The sequence below is a fragment of the Elephas maximus genome, chromosome 23, assembly GCF_024166365.1.
Source record: "Elephas maximus indicus isolate mEleMax1 chromosome 23, mEleMax1 primary haplotype, whole genome shotgun sequence".
NCBI lineage: Eukaryota > Metazoa > Chordata > Mammalia > Proboscidea > Elephantidae > Elephas > Elephas maximus.
This window is the reverse complement of record NC_064841.1, coordinates 74,659,559-74,678,846: the sequence shown is the minus strand read 5'-3', so window position 1 is coordinate 74,678,846 and position 19,288 is coordinate 74,659,559. Positions and strand designations below refer to the sequence as shown.

Here is a 19,288-nt window from a genome sequence, read left to right as displayed (position 1 = left end):
GCGGGTATTTTGGTTGAAATGTTCCTTACCAAACTTTATGCTCAAATTTCTTATAAAGAAGCAGAAATTTCAATCTGGGGTGGGGGTAAAAAAAAAAAAAACAGTGGGGGTTGCTCTGTTTTGCTCATACGGCCCTTTTAAAAAACACCAGCAAGTGTGAAGGCCAGCACCGCACAAATGGACAGGCATTAGTGTGGGAAGAGAGTGGACAACGAGAACAACATGGGGTAAGGTCACATATGACTTCAAGTTCCCAGAATTTCATTCTCTGAATGGTGTGAGGATAGGGTGAGGCAAACTTCCCCAGAGATGATTCACTTAGGGTGAGTTCTCCGTCTCCTCAAAAGAAGCCTTGGTTGTACAGTGCTTACCTGCTTGGCTGCTAACCAAAAGGTTGGCGGTTCAAACCCACTAGTCTCTCCGCAGGAGAAAGATGTGGCAGTCTGCTGCTGTAACGATTACTGCCTTGGAAACCCTATGGGGCAGTTCTGCTCTGTCCAGTAGGGTCTCTGTGAGCAGGAATAGACTCGATAGCAACAGGTTCCCCATCTCCTCACCCTTCCCCCTTTTTGCCCTTCTCTCACTTCTCGCAGGGAACGAAGACCCCAAACTAATCAGCTCATTTAGTTAAGAAATATATAAATAACAGTTAAATATGGACAATTTCAGTTCTTGAGCTACTGGTGTACCAGAGTTACCCATGCAATCTGACATTAATTTTTAGTAATGAGTCAGCTGCACTTCAAAACACAGCCATGCTAAATGAGGCAAAAACAGATAATCCTTACAGGAACTAGAGAAGTGTGGGAATTCTGAAAGGTGTCTCTCAAGGCTTAGATTATTTCATATTTCTTAGTACTTAGACTTGAGCTGTACAAGATGGTAGCCACAAGCAAAACTTAAGTAAAATTAAAATGTATTTCCCCAATCACATGAGCCACATTTCAAGTGCCCAGCATCACACATGGCAAGTGGCTACCGTATTGTTCACCATGGATATCAAATATTTTCATTATCACAGAAACTTCTACTGCACAGCAGTGATCCAAACATTTTCAATCTTGATTTTCACCTTGCTATTTCCAGGTACTTGGTAATTACTTAAGAATGAAAAGAAGCTTTGTATTATCTGAGAATGTATTTTTAATACAGTGATCACATTAATTTTCCAAGTGATTCTGAACTCTATTTTATTCCCCCGTTCCTGATCATTTACTTCAAATCTACCAGTTTCTCTCTGAGGTATCAACGTAAAGGTCTTTTGATTGGTTTTGCTCATGGGGTGGCCCTTTTATGAAATGGTCTTCTTGAAAAATAGCATCTCTTTCCTCTGGTCACTCTCTCTGTTTCCTATCTCAGCAGCATATTACTTTTTTGCTTATAGGTATCTCCTCCATTAGGATGTAAGCTCTATAAGGGCAGGGGCTGTGTATTATTCCCCAATAAATCATCAGTGCTTCCAACAATAGAAATATTTTTGAAGAAGTAACTTATACATGGGTAGAAGCTTGGTTTTCTCAGTGAAGTATTTATGATGTAACTTACCAAAGCACTGAAGCCAATTACATTTAGGGCTTGTTTCAAAGCAGCTAATTTCTCTCTGTTCAGAGAATGTTCTGCTGTTGATAGGTCTTCCCAGATGTTCTGGTCCAAATACCTACTCAGGATGAAAAGCACACAGCATTATGGCTTGGCTTATAGTCAAACTCCAGCGCAGAAAAGTCACCTCGACCATATTCAGTCTCCAGAATAAAGGAAATCACCTGAACAACATGGACCCACGTGTTTGCAAGACTTCTGGTCCATAAAGGCACACGGTGTTTCAGGAAACAAACAAACAATAAAAAGTTCTTGCTGTACCAGAATAGATTTATACCGTTTAACTTGGGTCTTACCTTAGCTTCACCTTTCCTGATGAAAGGACAAGGACACAATTGTTTTATGTCTTTCATATAAAAACCTGGCAAGTCCTATAATATGCCTTTCTCGTTTATATTTGCATTAAGGATGCTTATTTAGAGAAATTTATTATTCCCTCCTGTCAATATCTTTTAAGTATGGTGTGGTTCATTAATTTATTGATTTATTCCTTTCATTCACCAAACACGTATTAATCACTTACCAAACACAGGCAGTAATAAGTAACTGGGCCCATCCCTAGAACCTGAACAAACAAAGTAATGCCTCCAGGGACAGAGACAAGAGATAGCTACAATATGGTGCTGAAGCAGAAAAATACACATAAATGTTGTTGTTGTTAGGTGCCATCCAGTTGGTTCCAACTCATGAGGACCCTATGTACGACAGAAGGAAACACTGCCCAGTCCTGGGCCGTCCTCACAGTCCTAGCTATGTTTGAGCCCATTGTTTCAGCCACTGTGTCAATCCACCTCGCTGACGGTCTTCCTCTTTTTCACTGACCCTCTACTTTATGAAGTATGATGTCTTTCTCCAGGCACTGGTTCCTCTGATAACATATCCCAAGCACCTGAGACAAAGTCTCACCATCCTTGCTTCTAAGGAGCATTCTGGCTGTACTTCTTCCAAGACAGATTTGTTTGTTCTTCTGACAGTCCATGGTATATTCAACATTCTTCACCAACACCATAATTCAAAGGCATCAATTCTTCCTTGGTCTTATTTATTTTCCAGCTTTCGTGTGCATATGAGGTGACTGAAAATACCACGACTTGGGTCAGGTGCACCTTAGTCCTCAAAGTGACATCTTTGCTTTTCAACACCTTAAAGCAGTCTTTTATATAAACAGGTTATATATGGATAGGTGAATAGGTCCCCGGGTAGCACAGACAGTTTGTGCTCAAGTATTAACCTAAGAGTTGGCAGTTTGAAGCCACCCAGAGGTTCTACAGAAGACAGGTCTGGTGATCTGCTTTCATAAAGATTGTTGTCATTGTTGTTAGGTGCCATTGAGTCAATTTCAACTTATAGTGGCCCCATATGACTGATTAGAACTGCCCCATACCATTTTCCTGGCTGTAATCTTTATGGTAGCAGATGGCCAGGTCTTTTTCTTATGGGGCCACCGGATGGGTTCAAATCACCAACCGTTCAGTTAGCAGCTGAACACTTTGCCATTTGCACCACTAGGGCTCCTTTCCATAAAGATTACAGCCAGAAAAACCTTATAGAACAGTTCTACTCTGTAACACACGTGATCTCCATGAATCAGAACTGACTTGCTGGCAATACTTTTGGTTTTTTGGTTAGAATGCAGGTATACAAACAGCCTTCGTCGTGTAGTAGTTAAAGCACTTGTCTGCTAAACAAAAGGTCAGCAGTTGGAACCTACTAGCTGTTCTGTGGGACAAAGATGTGGCAGTATGCTTCCGTAAAGGCTTACAGCCTTGGAAACCCCATGGGGCAACTATATTCTGTCCTATACGGTCATTATGAGTTAGAATTGCCTTGATGGCAGTGGGGTATAACATATAAAATAATTAACAGAAAGTAGGCAGAAAGGATGACATTAGGAAGATGCACGGAAAACTTGTGAGACCTGGAGTTAGAAAACCAAAAGGGAAGAACATGCTTGGCATTCCTCAAGTCAAAAGAACTGAAGAAAAAATTTAAGCCTTGAGTTGCAATATTGAAGGATTCTATGGATAAAACACTGAACGATGTAGGAAGCACCGAAAGAAGACGGAAGGAATATGGAGAGTCACTGTACCAAAAAGAATTGGTTGACGTTCAACCATTTCAGGAGATAGAATATGATCAAAAACTGATAATATTGAAGGAAGAAGTCTAAGCTTCACTGAAAACAGCGAAAAACAAGGCTCCAGGAATTGACAGAATACCAATTGAGATGTTTCAACAAATGGATGTGGCGTTGGAGATGCTCACTTGTCTATGCCAAGAAATTTGGAAGACAGCTACCTGGCCAACCGACTGGAAAAGATCCACATTTGTGCCCACACCACAGAAAGGTGATCCAACAGAATGCAGAAATTATCAAACAATTCCACTAATATAAAAAAAAATATATATCAAACATAAGTAAAATTTTGCTGAAGAGAAATGAAATGCAGCTGCAGCAGTATATCCACAGGGAACTGCCAGAAATTCAAGCCACATTCAGAAGACGATGTGGAACAAAGGATATCGTTGCTGATGTCAGATGGATCCTGGCTGAAAGCAGAGAGTACCAGAAAGATGTTTACCTGTGTTTTATTGACTATGCAAAGGCATTGGACTGAGTGGGTCACAACAAATTATGCATAATATTGTAAAGAATGGGAATTCCAGAACACTTAATTATGGTCATGCTCATTGCTTGGATCCACAATCAACAGCCATGAAGTAGCAGTCAAGAAATCAAACCACATACTGCACTGGGCAAATCTGCTACAAAAGACCTCTTCAAAGTATTAAAAAGCAGAGATGTCACTTTGAGGACTAAGGTGCGCCTGGCCCAAGTAATGATATTTTCAATCACTTCATATGCTTGTAAAAGCTGTACAATGAATAAGGAAGACCAAAGAAGAATTAATGCCTTTGAACTACGGGGTTGATGAAGAATACTGAATATACCATGGACTAGCCAGAAGAACCAACAGGTCTACCTGTCTTAGAAGTACAGCCAGGGTGCTCTTTGGAAGTGAGGATGGTAAGATTTCACCTCAAATACTTTGGACATGTTATCAGGAGGGTCCAGTCCCTGGAGACAGACATCATGCTTGGTAAAGTAGAGGATCAGCAAAAAAGAGGAAGACCCTTAATGAGATGGGCTGACACAGTGGCTGCAACAATGGGCTCACACATAGCAAAACTGTGAGGATGGTGCAGGACCAAGCATTTGTTTATTGTGTCCTACATACGGTCTCTATGAGTTCGAACTGTTGACGGCACCTAACAACAACAGTGGTATTTACTGAATTCACAATGTTTTCCAATCACTGGCTTAGTGGTTAAGGGATATGGCTGCTAACCAAGAGGTTGGCAGTTTGAATCCAACAGCTGCTCCTTGGAAACCCTATGGGACAGTTCTACTCTGTCCTGTGGATTGCTATGAGTTGGAAATTGACTTGATGGCAATGGGTTTCGTTTTGCTTTGGTTGGTGATAATGAAAAGCCAGATGGGGTTTAGACTTTTATCATTAATTTTAAATTTCTACAGACAATACATCCCCTTGTAGCCTGCAATCAGATGGACGATGGTATGCACAATGTCCTTTAGGATCGACTTTTTCACCCAAACTTAACTCCTACCATCTCTCCCCAATGTACTTCATTCCAGGTGCAGAGACCTTGCTTTTTCTTGTGAAAACATTTTCTGCATCAGGGTATTTGGAAATGTTGCTTCCTCTATCTGATATGCTATCGCCCACCCCCACGTTAGCTTATGGCTCTCTCATTTCACTTACCTTTCTATTCACCATAACCCTTTCTCAGGAAGACAGTTCTAACATGGCGTTCTCCTTCTCCCATGCCAGATGCTGTCTATGCTTTTATTTTTTTCTGAGCATATGTTTATTACCTGTCTCCCCTGCCCCGTAAGCTCCCTATTATCTAAATATAACTTCCATTAAGCAGGGAATTCCTTTTTTTTTTGTTCACTTCTCTATTCCTAGTCTCTAGAACAGCACTGTCCAGTAGAACTTCCTAAGATGATGGAAATGTTCTACATCTGTGCTCTCCAATGTGATAGGCACCAGGCTTACGTGGCTGCTAAGTACCTGAAATGTGGCTAGTGCAACAGATGTAATGGATTTCCAAATGTATTTTAATAAGTTTAAATCTGATTAGTCAGGATCTGGAAGACTGAATAGAATAGAGTAGGTACTCAATATAACTTTCCTTGTGAATGTTAGAAATCAGTGAATTGCTGCTATGAAATACCTATAACTAATCTTGGAAACCAAAATTGTATATATTCTAATACAAATAACCAAAAGAGAATATATATGTGTGTGTGTGTATATATATAAATATATGTATGTATGTGTGTATACACACACACACATACATGATTACATGCTTCTCATTTTGTCATTACAAGGAAACATTTGGCATTCTCCAGGCTTCTACAAATAGGCAGTACTTGGACAAATTCCTTACCAGCAATTTGCCACTGAAAAATGAGATCTTTCTTTTTTTTTTTTTACCTCACTTACTGCAAAAGATTTTCTGAAACTATCTTACCATACTCAAAAACACTTCTCTAATTAAAAAATAAATAAATTACTGTTTTGATATAATTGTAGATTCACATGCAGCTGTAAGAAGTAATACAGAGAGATTCTGTGAACCCTCTACCCAGTTTCCCCTAGGTAACTTCTTGCAATTAACCTAAAGCCATTGCCATCGAGTCAATTTCTTCTCACAGGGACTGTCATGGATTGAATTGTGTCCCCCAGAAATGTCTGTCCACTTGGCTTGGTCATGATTCCCAGTATTGTATGGTTGGCTACCATTTGTTGTATGATGTGATATCCCTATGTGTTGTAAATCCTATTACTATGATGTAATGAGATGGATTAAAACCAAAAAACACCAAACCCAGTGCCGTCGAGTTGATTCCGACTCATAGAGACCGAGAAGAACTGCCCCATTGAACTTCCAAGGAGCGCCCGGCAGATTTGAACCGCCGACTCTTTGGTTAGCAGCCGCAGCATTTAACCACTACACCACCAGGGTTTCCATGAGATGGATTAGTGGCAGTTATATTGATGAGATCTACAGGATTAGATAGTGTCTTAAGTCAATCTCTTTTGAGATATAAAAGAGAGAAGGGAGCTGAGAGACACCAAGACCTCACATCACCAAGAAAATAGTGCTGGGAGCAGAGATGCTCCCAGACTAAGAGAAGACTAATGCATCACAAGGACCTTCCTCTGGAGTGGACACAGACAGAAAGCCTTCCCCTGGAGCTGGCACCCTGAATGCAGACTTCTAGCCTACTAGCCTGTGAGAAAATAAACTTCTATTTGTTAAAGCCATCCACTTGTGGTATTTCTGTTATAGCAGCACTAGATGACCAAGACAAGTGACCCCACAGGACAGAGCAGAACTGCCCCAAAGGGTTTCCAAGGAGCGGCTGGTGGATCTGAACTGCCAATATTTTGGTTAGCAGACACTGCTCTTAACCACTGTGCCACCAGTGGTCCCATCTTGCACTATCACATGGGAAATGCTGACATTGATACGGTCAAGATACAAAACAACTGCATCACCACGAGAACCCTCATGTTGCCCTTTTATAGCCAATTCACCTTCCATCCAGAACCCACTACCCCCTTAGCCCCTAGCAACGATTAATTTCTTCTCCATTTCTATAAGCTTGCATTTTAAAAATGTGACATAAATGGATCATACAATGTGTAACCTTTTGAGATTGGCTTTTTTTTTTTTTTCACTCACCATAAATTCCTGGGAATTCATCTAAGTTGTTGCACGCATCAACAATTTTTTTCTATTTCATTGCTGAGTAGTATTCCATAGTAAGGGAAAGGCTGGCGGTTTGAATCCAGCCAGGACTCCATGAGAGAAAGACTTGGCGATGTGCTCCCACAAAAATTCAAAAAAAAAAAAAAAAACCCTGTTGCAAGTAGTCAATTCCAACTCATAGGCACCCCATGGAGGGAGTAGAACTGCCCCATAGTGTTTCCAAGGAGCAGCTGGTGGATTTGAACTGCCAACCTTTTGATTAGCAGCCACAGCTCTTCATCACTGCACTACCAGGGCCTCCCATAAAGATTATAGCTTAGGAAACCTTATGGGCTAGTTCTACTCTGTCACGTAGAGTTGATATGAGTTGAAAATCAATTCCATAGCACCGAAGAACAACATTCCACTGTATGCATGTACCACAGTTTGCTGGACCACTGAAGGACACCTGGGTTGTTTCCAGTTTCGGGCCATTACTATCAAAGCTGTTATAATCATCCATGACCCGGCTTTTATGTGAATATAACTTTTCATTTTCCTAGCATAAACGCTCAGGAGTGCAGTTGCTAGCTGTACGGTAGGCACATGTCTGGTTTTACAAGAAACTGCCTGTTTTCCAGAGTAGCTGTACCATCTCACTCGGGCAATGCAGTTTCTCCACGTGCTTGCTGGCATTTGCTGTTCTACATGTTTTACATCAGCCATTCCGATGGGTGTATGGTGGTATCTCATCGTGGCTTTGATGCGCATTTCCCTAATGGTGAACAACGTTGGACATCTTTCCACGTGCTTATTTGCCATCTATAATATATCCTCTTTGGTGAAACATCTCTTCATGTCTTTTGTCCATTTTCTAAATGTTTGTTTTTTTTTTAACTGCTGAAGTTGAGAGTTGTTTATGGATTCTAGACAGTCCTATTCATCAGTCCTTTTTTATTTTTTTTTGTTGGATATGTGGTTTGTAAATATTTTCTCCCAGTTAGTAGCTTGTTTTATGGTTCTCTCAATAAGGCCTTTGTGCAGAATAAAATTTTAAATTTTCATCAGATCCAATTTATCAATTTTTTGTTTAACGGATTGTGCTTTTGGTGTCAAGCCTAAGAACTCTTTGGCTAACCTAAAATACAAAACAAGCAAAAAACAGTTGCTGAAAAGTCTATTCCAATTCATGGTGATCCCACGTGTAGCAGAGTAGAATTGAACTCTGTAGGGTTTTCTTGGTTTCGACTTTTTGGAAGTAGATCGCCAGGGCTTTTTTGGGGGTGGCTCTAGGTGGGTTTGAACTGTCAACCTTTCAGTGACTAGCCAAGGCACTTAACCTTTTGTGCAACACAGGAATCTCCTACCTAGCCCTGTTACTGCTGTTGTTAGGTGCCCTTGAGTCAGTTCTGACTCATAACGATCCTATGTACAACCCAAAGAAGTTGTCATTGCCTGGTCCTGCACCACCCTCACAATCCTTGTTATGCTTGAGCCCAACATTGCAGCCACTGTGTCAATCCACCTCATTGAGGATCTTCCTTTCTTTCGGTGACCCACTACTACTTTATCAAGCATGATGTCTTTCTCCAGGGACTGGTCCCTCTGATAACCTGTCCAAAGTACATGAGATGAAGTCTCACCATTCTTGCTTCTAAGGAACATTCTGGTGATACTTCTTCCAAGACAGACCTGTTCTTTCTTCTGGCAGTCCATGGTATAATCAATAGTCTTTAGAACATCATAATTCAAAGGCGTTAATTCTTCTTTAGTCTTTCTTATTCATCATCCAGCTTTCACATGCATATGAGGCGATTGATAATACCATGGCTTGGTGTCCTCAAAGTGACATCTTCTACTTTTTTTTTTTTTTTTAACACTTTAAAGAGATATTTTGCTGATTTGTTCAGTGCAATATGCTGTTTTATTTCTTCACTGCTGCTTCCATGGATGTTGATTGAGGATTGAAGTAAATTGAGATTCTTGACAACTTCAATCTTTTCTCCATTTATAATGATGTTGCTTATCGGTCCAGTTGCGAGGATTTTTGTATTCTTTACGTTGAGGTGTAATCCATACTGAAGGCTGTAGTCTTTGATATTCATCAGTAAGTGCTTCAAGTCCTCTTCACTTCCAGCAAGCAAGGTTCTGTCATCTGCACAACTCAGGTTGTTAATGAGTCTTCCTACAATCTTGATGCCACGCTCTTCTTCATATAGTCCAGCTTCTGAGATTATTTGCCCAGCATACAGATTGAATAAGTATGATGAAAGGATACAACCCTGACACACACCTTTCCTGCCTTTGAGCCATGCAATATCCCCTCGTTCTGTCTGAAGACTGCCTCTTGGTCTATGCACAGGTTCCTCATGAGCACAATTAAAGTGTTCTGAAATTCCCTTCTTCACAATGCTATGCATAACTTGTTGTATTCCATACAGTTGAATGTGTTTGTATAGTCAATAAAACATAGGTAAACATCTTTCTGGTGTTCTCTGCTTTCAGCCAAGATCCACCAGTACCATAATGTCTTCATTATTGTAACTATATAGCAAGTTTTAATATTGGGTACAGTGATTCTTGTCATTTTATTCTTCCTTTTTAAGATTTTTTTTTTTTTTATCTATTCTAGGGTCTGTGGCTGTCCATATTAATTTTTTAATAAGCTTGTCTATGTGTCCACATAACATTGTTAATATTTTAATAGAAATTACATTATGCCTATAAATAACTTCAGGAGATCTCTACTATGTTGAGTCACCAATCCATGGATATTGTATGTCTCTTCAATTTCTTTCATCAATATTTTGTAATTTTCAGCTTACAGACCCTGTACATGTTTTAAGGGTATATCTAAGTATTTCATTTTGTTGAGTAACTGGAAATGGTATTATGATTTTAATTTCCATTTCCACGTGATTATTGCTAATATACAGAAGTTCGATTTTTGTTCATTGGATTTTGTATCTCATGACACTGCTGGACTCGTTTATTAGTTCTAGGAGTTTTTTCTTTTTTAAAATAAGATTCCTTGAAATTTCACACTTCCTTCTTCACAAAACATGATGATGATTTCTCTTGCCTGATCAAGTTTATAAAGCTCATTTTTATAGATCAATATGAAAAAAGCACATTTACACCAAACATACAAATATCTTTGCTTCATTTTCAGGGGAAAAAAAAATAAACAGACGAATAATTGTTATAATTGAATAGGCAAAAATTCTATTTGGGCTTTGAACAAGAAAAAGTTACAAGTTAATTTTCTTTAAAATAAATCAGTGTCTTAGTTATCTAGCACTGCTACAATAGAAATACCACAATACCACAAGTGGGTGGCTTTAACAAACAGAAATTTATTTTATCATAATTTAGGATACTAGAAGTCTGAATTCAGGGTGCTGGCTCTAAAGAAAAGCTTTCTCTCTCTGTCAGTTCTGGGAGAAGGTCCTTGTCTCTTCAGCTTGTTTCCTGGTTCCTCAGAAACCTCCGTGTGGCTTGGTATCAGTCTTCCCCCATCTCTGCTCTGCTCTTGCTTAATCTCTTTTATATCTCAAATGAGATCGAGACAAGATAATCACTAATCCTGCATCATTAACATAACAAAGACAACACATTCCCAGATGGAACTATAACCACAGGCATAGAGATAAAGATTTACAACACACAACATTCCAGGCTTTGGAATTTCTTCCCTTGAAATTCATGTCCTTGCCATATGCGAAACACATTCATCCTATCACATTATCCCAAAAGTTTTAAGCCAACTCCAAGTCCAAAATCTTATCTTCTGAATCATCTAAATCAAATACAGGTGAGACTTCAGGCATATTCCATCCTGGAGCAAAATTCCTCTTCATCTGCGAATCTGTGACATCTAGACTACAAGTTATCTGTTTCCAAAGTACAGTGATGGAACAGGTACAAGGTAGACATTTCCATTACAAATTAAAGAAATTAGAGGGAAAGAAGGGATAAAAGCACCCAGCAGGTCCAAAACCCAGCAGAACAATTTACATTAGTTTTTGAGTTCTCAAGGCTTGAAAATAATCCTCTGTTCTCTGAGACCATCTGGGCGATGGCCCTGCCTTCCAGACTCTGGGTGCTGGCCATGCTCTTTGGATTCTGGGCTGAGATCTCTCAGCCCTGGGCTTCAGCTCAGCCTTCCAGGCCCTCTGGGATGGCAACTCTGCCCCCTTGGCTTTAAACAGCCCCATTCTCCCAGTCCATCTTAGTGGTGACCCCATCACTTGGTTTGTGGAGGCCCTGTTCTTCTGCCCGATAGACATGGAAGCCCTGCCCCCTCAGCTTTTGGTAGCGACCCCATCCCTGGCACATCCAGCAGCCCCATACTCTGGAACCGAGTTGGCGAAGATATGACTCTTTGAAACCTAGGAGGCTGTGGCCCAGTCCTTGGAGATCCAGGAGACCACTGCCCCACCCACTGAAGCTGAGAAGGCCCTGCTTCCCGTGCCCCTTCCAACAGTTCTGATGATCTCTGAGCCACTCCAGGGATGGTTCTTTTCTTTTCTTGGAGGACAAACAATGTAGCTCTTTGGCCTCTTTTCTACCTGTAGAATTTCATGAAGCAGACAGTCTCTGATCTCTTCAGTCTAAGCTAATGAGTTTTCTGCTGTGGTAGTTGCTTAGATCCATCAGTCACATGCTTAATCTCTTTAACAAAAGGTTGTGTAGCCATGTCCTTGATCAACATTCCAGGATGAGTATCCTTAGTATGTACAACAAAATTTTCCACATCTTTGTTTTGTTTCATTTTGCGTAGTTCATTTTTAAGTCCATCGCTTTCCTATCACATTTTACTATAAGCGGCAAAGATAAACTATGTAGCCCTTTTAGCTCTTACTTAGAAATCTTCTCAGCCAGATATCCAAGTTCATTACTTACAAGTTATACTTTCCACCAAAGATTTGAACATAACTGAGACAAGTTCTTTGCCACTGCATAAAAAGCACTGCCCTTCCTCCGTCGTCCTATCACATGTCCATCATTTTCTTTTAATCCCTCACCAGGAGCACATTTAACGTTCACATTTCCAGCAACACTCTGTTGCTGGTGCCATATGTATTCTCTAAGATGATAAAGACTTTCTCTATAGTTCTCTTCACTTCCTTCTGAACCCTACCAGAATTGCATTCGACATCCAAAACTCTGACAACAGCCTCTTCAAGGCAATCTAGGCTTTTACTCTTAGGCAACTTAAAACTTTTCCAGCCTTTATCCATTACCCAATTCCAAAACCACTTCCATAGTTTAAATATCTATCAGAGCAGAACCCTACACTTCTAGAGACAAATTATGTCTTAGTTATCTAGTGCTGCTATAACAGAAATATCACAAGCGGGTGGCTATGACAAACAAATTTATTTTCTCACAGTTTAAAAGGCTGGAAGTATGAATTCAGGGTGCTGGCTCCAGGGGAAGGCTTTCTCTCTCTGTTGGCTCTGGGAGAAAGTCCTTGTCTCTTTTAGCTTCTGTTTCCGGGTGATCTTTATGCGGATTGGCATCAATCTTCGCTCATCTCTGTTCTGCTCCCTCATTTAATCTCTTTGTATCTCAAAAGGGATTGTCTCAAGAGACACCCTGCCCTAATCCTGCTTTATTACTGTAACAAAGACAACTCATTCCCAAGTGGGTTTGTAACCACAGGCATAGAAGTAAGGATTTACAACACTTATTTTGGGGGGACATAATTCAATCCATAACAATCAGTAACAGTAACAACAATTGCTGACTGTGTGCTATTGGTAATCAACTGTTCTGTTATTCCTACCTGCAGAATGTCCTGACAACAAATAGCATGCTGATGACAGAACATTCAAGGTAGGTCAACTTTATAGCCACAGTCATTTGTGTGGTGTGGGCGTGTGAGTGTGTGTGTTGATACTTTTGTTTCATGGCAAAGAAAACAGACTTTGGAATACACTTTTTATGCCACCTGAGAACATGCGGATAAAGTAAATCGTGCAACTACCGCACAGGAGGATTTCCATTTGCTAACAGAGGCATCCATGCTAGGCTTCTCTTTCAGTATTTGCTATGTAGAATGGCAAATTAAAAACGCTAACACCCCAGGCTGTGGCATCACTCTGTCATGAAGATTGGAAATTCAGAGGGCAGTGTTATGATCGGAATATCAAATACAAACAACAATCGTTTGCAAAAAAAAAAAAAAAGTCATCATCAAATTTCAAGGGCCTACGTCCTCCTCCCCATCCCCTAACCTATTGTGTCTCCGTGGTCCTGGGCACATTAAAGGAGCTGCCGGTGCCCACGCTCAGCAGGCCCCCATTGCTGAATGTACAAGGAACGATTCTTTTGTGTGTGCCTGTGTGTGTACTCAAGCCACGCTGGGAATGTGGCTCAAATATGAATAAAGGATATTACTAGTTAAAAACAAACTCGCCTGGCACATTTACCAAGTCAAAGGCTTGTAGACTACAAGCACAATGTTTTGCTCAGTTTTTTATCTGCCTGGCGAATACAAAAGAACAATGTCTTCTCTATTGTGGGGAAAGCTGCCTTTGACTTGGTGATGTTTAATATGTAAACAGAAACCAGATAAGGCAAAATTAAACAATTGGCCTCCACAAAGACAAGGCTATTTTTTAATAGAGATGGCAAGCTGCTGCCTCTTGCCCAACCCCCTTGCTCCTAAAAAGAAAATTCTTTTCTTTATTGTTTTCAAACTATCTGGAAAGTATTAACTAATTTTAAATCCCCCCCCAACAGAATATGAATAAAACTTTTATTAACCACAGATTCAGGTACATAAATCTCTACCAATGAAAATATTAGTATGTTCGCCTCAAACTGTTTTGTTTGGAAATAGAAAACCCTGTCAGGGGTCTTGGGCAAAGAACAGAATCTATTTAATAAATTCAGGAAAAGAACAGAATCTCCTTATTAAATTACACATGCAGAAAGACTTGGGATCTTGTGACATTCCCAGAATAGTTTGTCCATATTTTTCTAATCAGTCAGAATCTTTCTTCAAAACATCTGGTGAAACAAATTCCAAACTCTTAACATCTTTTAAATAGTGAATGCTAGTATGGTAAATTAACTTGTTTCTGGAGAAAAACGTCTCATTGGGAGAGCTAGGGGTGTAGGCACCGGCAGAGGCTGCCGAGTACCGCACAAAGGATCCCGGGTAAGGGCTGGTGGGGCAGAAACCAGCCTGTACCCAGACCCCTGAGCCCACGCCTGGCACTGACCCTTTGTGCTGGGGGAAGAAACCCACTCTTCTTGTCTCACAGAGGCATTCACAGGGAATTATTAAGATTTAAATGAGAGAAATGTGGAGACACACACACAAAACCAAAGCCATTGCTGCGAGTCGATTCTGACTCACAGTGACCCTCAAAGACAGAGCAGAACTATTCCATAGGGTTTCCAAGGAGCGGCTGGTGGATTTGAACTGCTGACCTTTCAGTTAGCAGCTGAACACTAAACCACTGCACCACCAGGGCTCCATGGAGACAGAGATATAGCTAAATAATCAGAGAAGCTTATGCTCAAAATGTGCTCTTGGTCTGGCTTTGATGAACGCCTGAGGTCTGTTCAACAAGCCTCAGGCTGGAGGCAGAGGCCTAACTAAGGCACAGCAGGTAGGGTGGTGCTCTGGGCGCCGTGAGGAGGGCCGCTAACCAACAGTCCTACTGGCCACTGCAGTTTCCATCACCAGTTGTGAGGTATCATTCAGCAATTTCATACTAATTGTTATAGGCATTATTTTCTGAAGACAGGTTCCTGGCTGGAGGGGATGTGTCTGCCCAGAAATAAACAAACGAACAAAAATTGAGCTGATTCCAACTCATGGAAACCCCATGTATGTCAGAGTAGAGCAGTGCTCCATAGGGTTTTCATGGCTGTGACCTTTTGGAAGCAGATTTCCAGAACTTCTGAGGTGCCTCTGGGTGGGTTAGAACTACAGGCCTCTCACTTGGTAGCTGAGTGCTTAGCCACTTGTTCTATCCAAGGATTTCAATGCCTGCTCAGAGCAGGTGGCTTGCTCTAATTCACACAAAGTCATTGCCCAGGGTAGCTTGGGCTTTGCACAGGAGCAGGTGTGGTATGTATGTAACTGTGCTACAGTAAAGGTTGAAGAGGTGCTAAGGTCCTCCCTGGGGGAAAAGTTACCAAAAAACATTACATACAGTCATATATACAACACTATTATGAAGGATGAGCTTAAAAAAAAAACCCTGGTGTTAAATTCTGAGGCAGAGTCCCTGCATTAAAAGTTCTGTAATATATAACCATAATATAGTAGTTTACACACCTGATCACTTACTGACAGTTACTACTAACTACTAAGTGAAGAGGACTCGAAGCACTTACTGATGAAGGTCAAAGACCACAGCCTTCAGTATGGATTATACTTCAACATAAAATAAAAATTTTCACAACTGGACCAATGAGCAACATCATGATAAACGGAGAAAAGACTGAAGTTGTCAAGGATTTCATTTTACTTGGATCCACAATCAACGCCCATGGAAGCAGCTGTCAAGAAATCAAAAGATGCATTGCGTTGGGGAAATCTGCTGCAAAAGACCTCTTTAACAGTGTTGAAAAGCAAAGATGTCACCTTGAAGACTAAGGTGCGCCTGACCAAACCGTGGTGTTTTCAATTGTGTTCTATACATGTGAGAACTGGACGATGAATAGAGAAGACCGAAGAAGAACTGACACCTTTGAATTGTGGTATTGGAGAAGTATATTGAATATACCGTGAACTGCCAAAAGAATGAACAAATCTGTCTCGGAAGAGGTACAACAAGAATGCTCCTTAGAAGCAAGGATGGCGAGACTGTGTCTTACATACTTTGGACATGTCGTCAGGAGGGATCGGTCCCTGGAGAAGGACATTACGCTTGATAAAGTAGAGGATGATCAAAAAAGAGGAAGACCCTCAGTGAGACGGACTAACACAGAGGCTGCAACATGGGCTTAATCATAACAACAACTGTGAGGATGGCACAGGGCTGGGCAGTGTTTCGTTCATTTGTGCATAGGGTGGCTACGAGTCGGAATGGACTTGATGGCACCTAACAACAACAACTACTAACTGATGTATTGTTTCACAGTTCAGTCATGAACTTCCATTGCATGTTTATGGAGTGCTGACTATGTAAAAGGCACTATGCTAATTGTAACCATAAATATATCAAGCATCCTCTTCCAATGTGGCAGTTCTTTTAATTGTGGTGAAAATATACATAACAGACAGGCTTTCTCAACAATCTCCACATGTATGACTCAGTGACACTGATTATATCCTTCAGGTTGGTGTAACCATTCTCCCTATCCTTTTGAAACCATTCTACCACCATTAACATAAACTCATTGCCCCCTTCAACTTGGCAGTTCTTAAAATACAATTTTATTTTCCTCCCAAGTGATTGTTTTCTATTATTTGTCCTAGTTCTGTCTCCTTTTTTTTTTTTTTTTTAATTTCACTGGTTTAGAATATTCAGAATCAATGTCCAAATTACTTTCTGCTCCTGTACTACGTGGGTATTTACCTAACTGGGCTGATTCTCATTCCCAGTGTATCACAGAGGTGCCCTTTCTTTCCGTATTCCTCACAGACACCAGCATCTAGGGCTAAACCTATCTGAGTCTAGTGTCCAGGGACTACAGGATTCCAAAGTTTCTTCCTACCTTCCATCTCTGTCCATTCAACTCCATCCAAAGACTGTACGATGCTCTGTCTCCCTATAACCAGTCCTGTGCTCCTACAACCCATTTTCACATTGCAGCCAAAGTTGTGTTTCTATAATGTAAGTTTACTTCCCAAATCAAATCCCTTAAATGGCGTCCCAATGCCCTTCAAATACAAACTCATCAATACAGCTTGCAAGGTCCTAGATCTGCTGGCTTCTACATCCTTCCAGAAACATAACTAAGGCATAGCAGGTAGGGCATGTGCCCTGGGCTGCTAGTGAGCAGGTCTACTGGCCATCACAGTGTCCATTGCCAGCTGTGAGAGATCACTCAGCAACTTAAAACTAATTGCCATAGGTGCTATTTTCCATCAGTAGGGCCCTGCACACCTCCCTGGACTCTTACTTACAAAATCACTCCTGCCATGTCCTTGGAGCTCTTCTTCCTCAAACAAGCCCCACTCTGGTTCACCTCTATGCCCTCACTCAGTTTGTTCTCCCACCAGAAAACATAATACACGCACGCCTAAGATCCACTGAACGACCTGGGCTAATCTCATTTTTTTCATATACTGCTTTCTCTAAGAAGTCTTCTAGGTTAGATATCATTCCCATGAGTACCCCAAAATTCTGTACTTCCTGAACAATAGCATTTTATCATACTGTCTGGAAATATATCCCCACCAGGATAAATTTCTTTGAGAAACTTATAAAACCAAACCCATTGTGTCCAAGTTGATTCCAACTCATAGCAAACCCATAGGACACAGTAGAACTGCCCCATAAGGCTTTCAAGGCTGTACATCTTTATGGAAGCCAAATGCTACACCTTTCTTCAGAGAAGGAGCTGGTGGGTTCCAACCGTAGACCTTTCAGTTACCAGTCAATAGGTTAACCACGGTGCTACCAGGGCTCCAGCCTTTGAAAACCCATATCTTACTGGCTAGAATGAATGTATGCACAAACCTGGTCTTAGTTACCTAGTGCCGCTATAACAGAAATACCACAAGTGAATGGCTTTAATAAAGAGTAATTTATTCTCTCACAATCTAGGAGGTTAGAAGCTTGAATTCAGGGTGCCAGCTCCAGGGGAAGCCTTTCTCTCTCTGTAGGCACTGGGGGAATGTCCTTGTCATCAATTTTCCCCAGCTGAGGAGCTTCTCAATGCAGGGAGCACAGGTCCAAAGGGCAGGCTATTCTCCTGGCCCTTATTTCTTGGTGGTATGAGGTCCATCCCTTCTCTCTTTTATACCTCAAAAGAGGTTGACTTAAAACACAATCTAATCTTGTAGATTGAGTCCTGCCTCATTAACATAACTGCCTCCCATCCTGCCTCATTAACAACACATAGGAAAATTGCATCAGATGATAAACTGGTGGGCAATCACACAATACTGGGAATCACAGCCTGGCCAAGCTGACATGTATTATGGGGGGACACAATTCATTCCATCACAAGCCCTGACACCAGAATGATTTTCTTAAAGTTTTACTTTCATCATGCAAATTCTCTACTCATACTCATGAACATTTCACAAAATAATAAATTTTCCTATATATTTTTCAAGACTCCCCATCATATAACTCTGTCCCCTTCAGGCCATTCTTATGTTTAATACTCTGTGTTCTGAACTCTCCTTTCACTCCACTGGCCACCATATTACTTAGTTTTAACCAACACTTAGCTTTTTTACTGCTATCTTACCAGGATTCTCTTTCTTCCTACCCAGACCCTGCCCATTCATCAAGGCCAGATCAAACCACACACGCTAAAACATTCTCTGACAATTTTAGCTATACTCTGTTTTCCCCATTTCACTTATTTAAATATCTAATGAATAGTACCTATTGAACATATAGGAAGAAAATTCTGAGGATCTACTCCTGAAAAACCAGCCATTGAGTATTCTATGGAGCACAGCTCTACTCTGACACACATGGGGTTGCCATGAGTCAGAATCAACTTGAGGGCAACTGGTTTGAGTTTTCATTGTTGTTGTCGATTAATATTTAAATAATGAAATTTCACTGACTTGATTCTTTATATTCCTGGATGATCTTGAGGAAGACTAAGTCAGTATTAGGTGAAGAGCAGGCTTCATATACACCTGAAAGGCTCCCTATATACCTTAAAGTTTCCAAGGACTGGGCAGTGTTTCATTTTGTTGTTCATAGGTTGCTATGACTAGGAACTGACTCAATGGCGCCAATCA

At 40.8% G+C, this 19,288-nt stretch overlaps 1 protein-coding gene across 5 annotated transcripts in view; it reads right to left on the bottom strand.

Annotated features, from left to right (window-relative positions):
* Positions 1-19,288, bottom strand: part of MYO16 (myosin XVI) — a 733,911-nt gene that overhangs the window by 282,966 nt on the left and 431,657 nt on the right. For all 5 annotated transcript variants that reach the window (XM_049867507.1, XM_049867511.1, XM_049867508.1 and 2 more), the window contains exon 17: positions 1,546-1,657. In XM_049867507.1, coding sequence (XP_049723464.1) covers positions 1,546-1,657 — 112 coding nt within the window. The remainder of the gene's footprint in view (positions 1-1,545; positions 1,658-19,288) is intronic.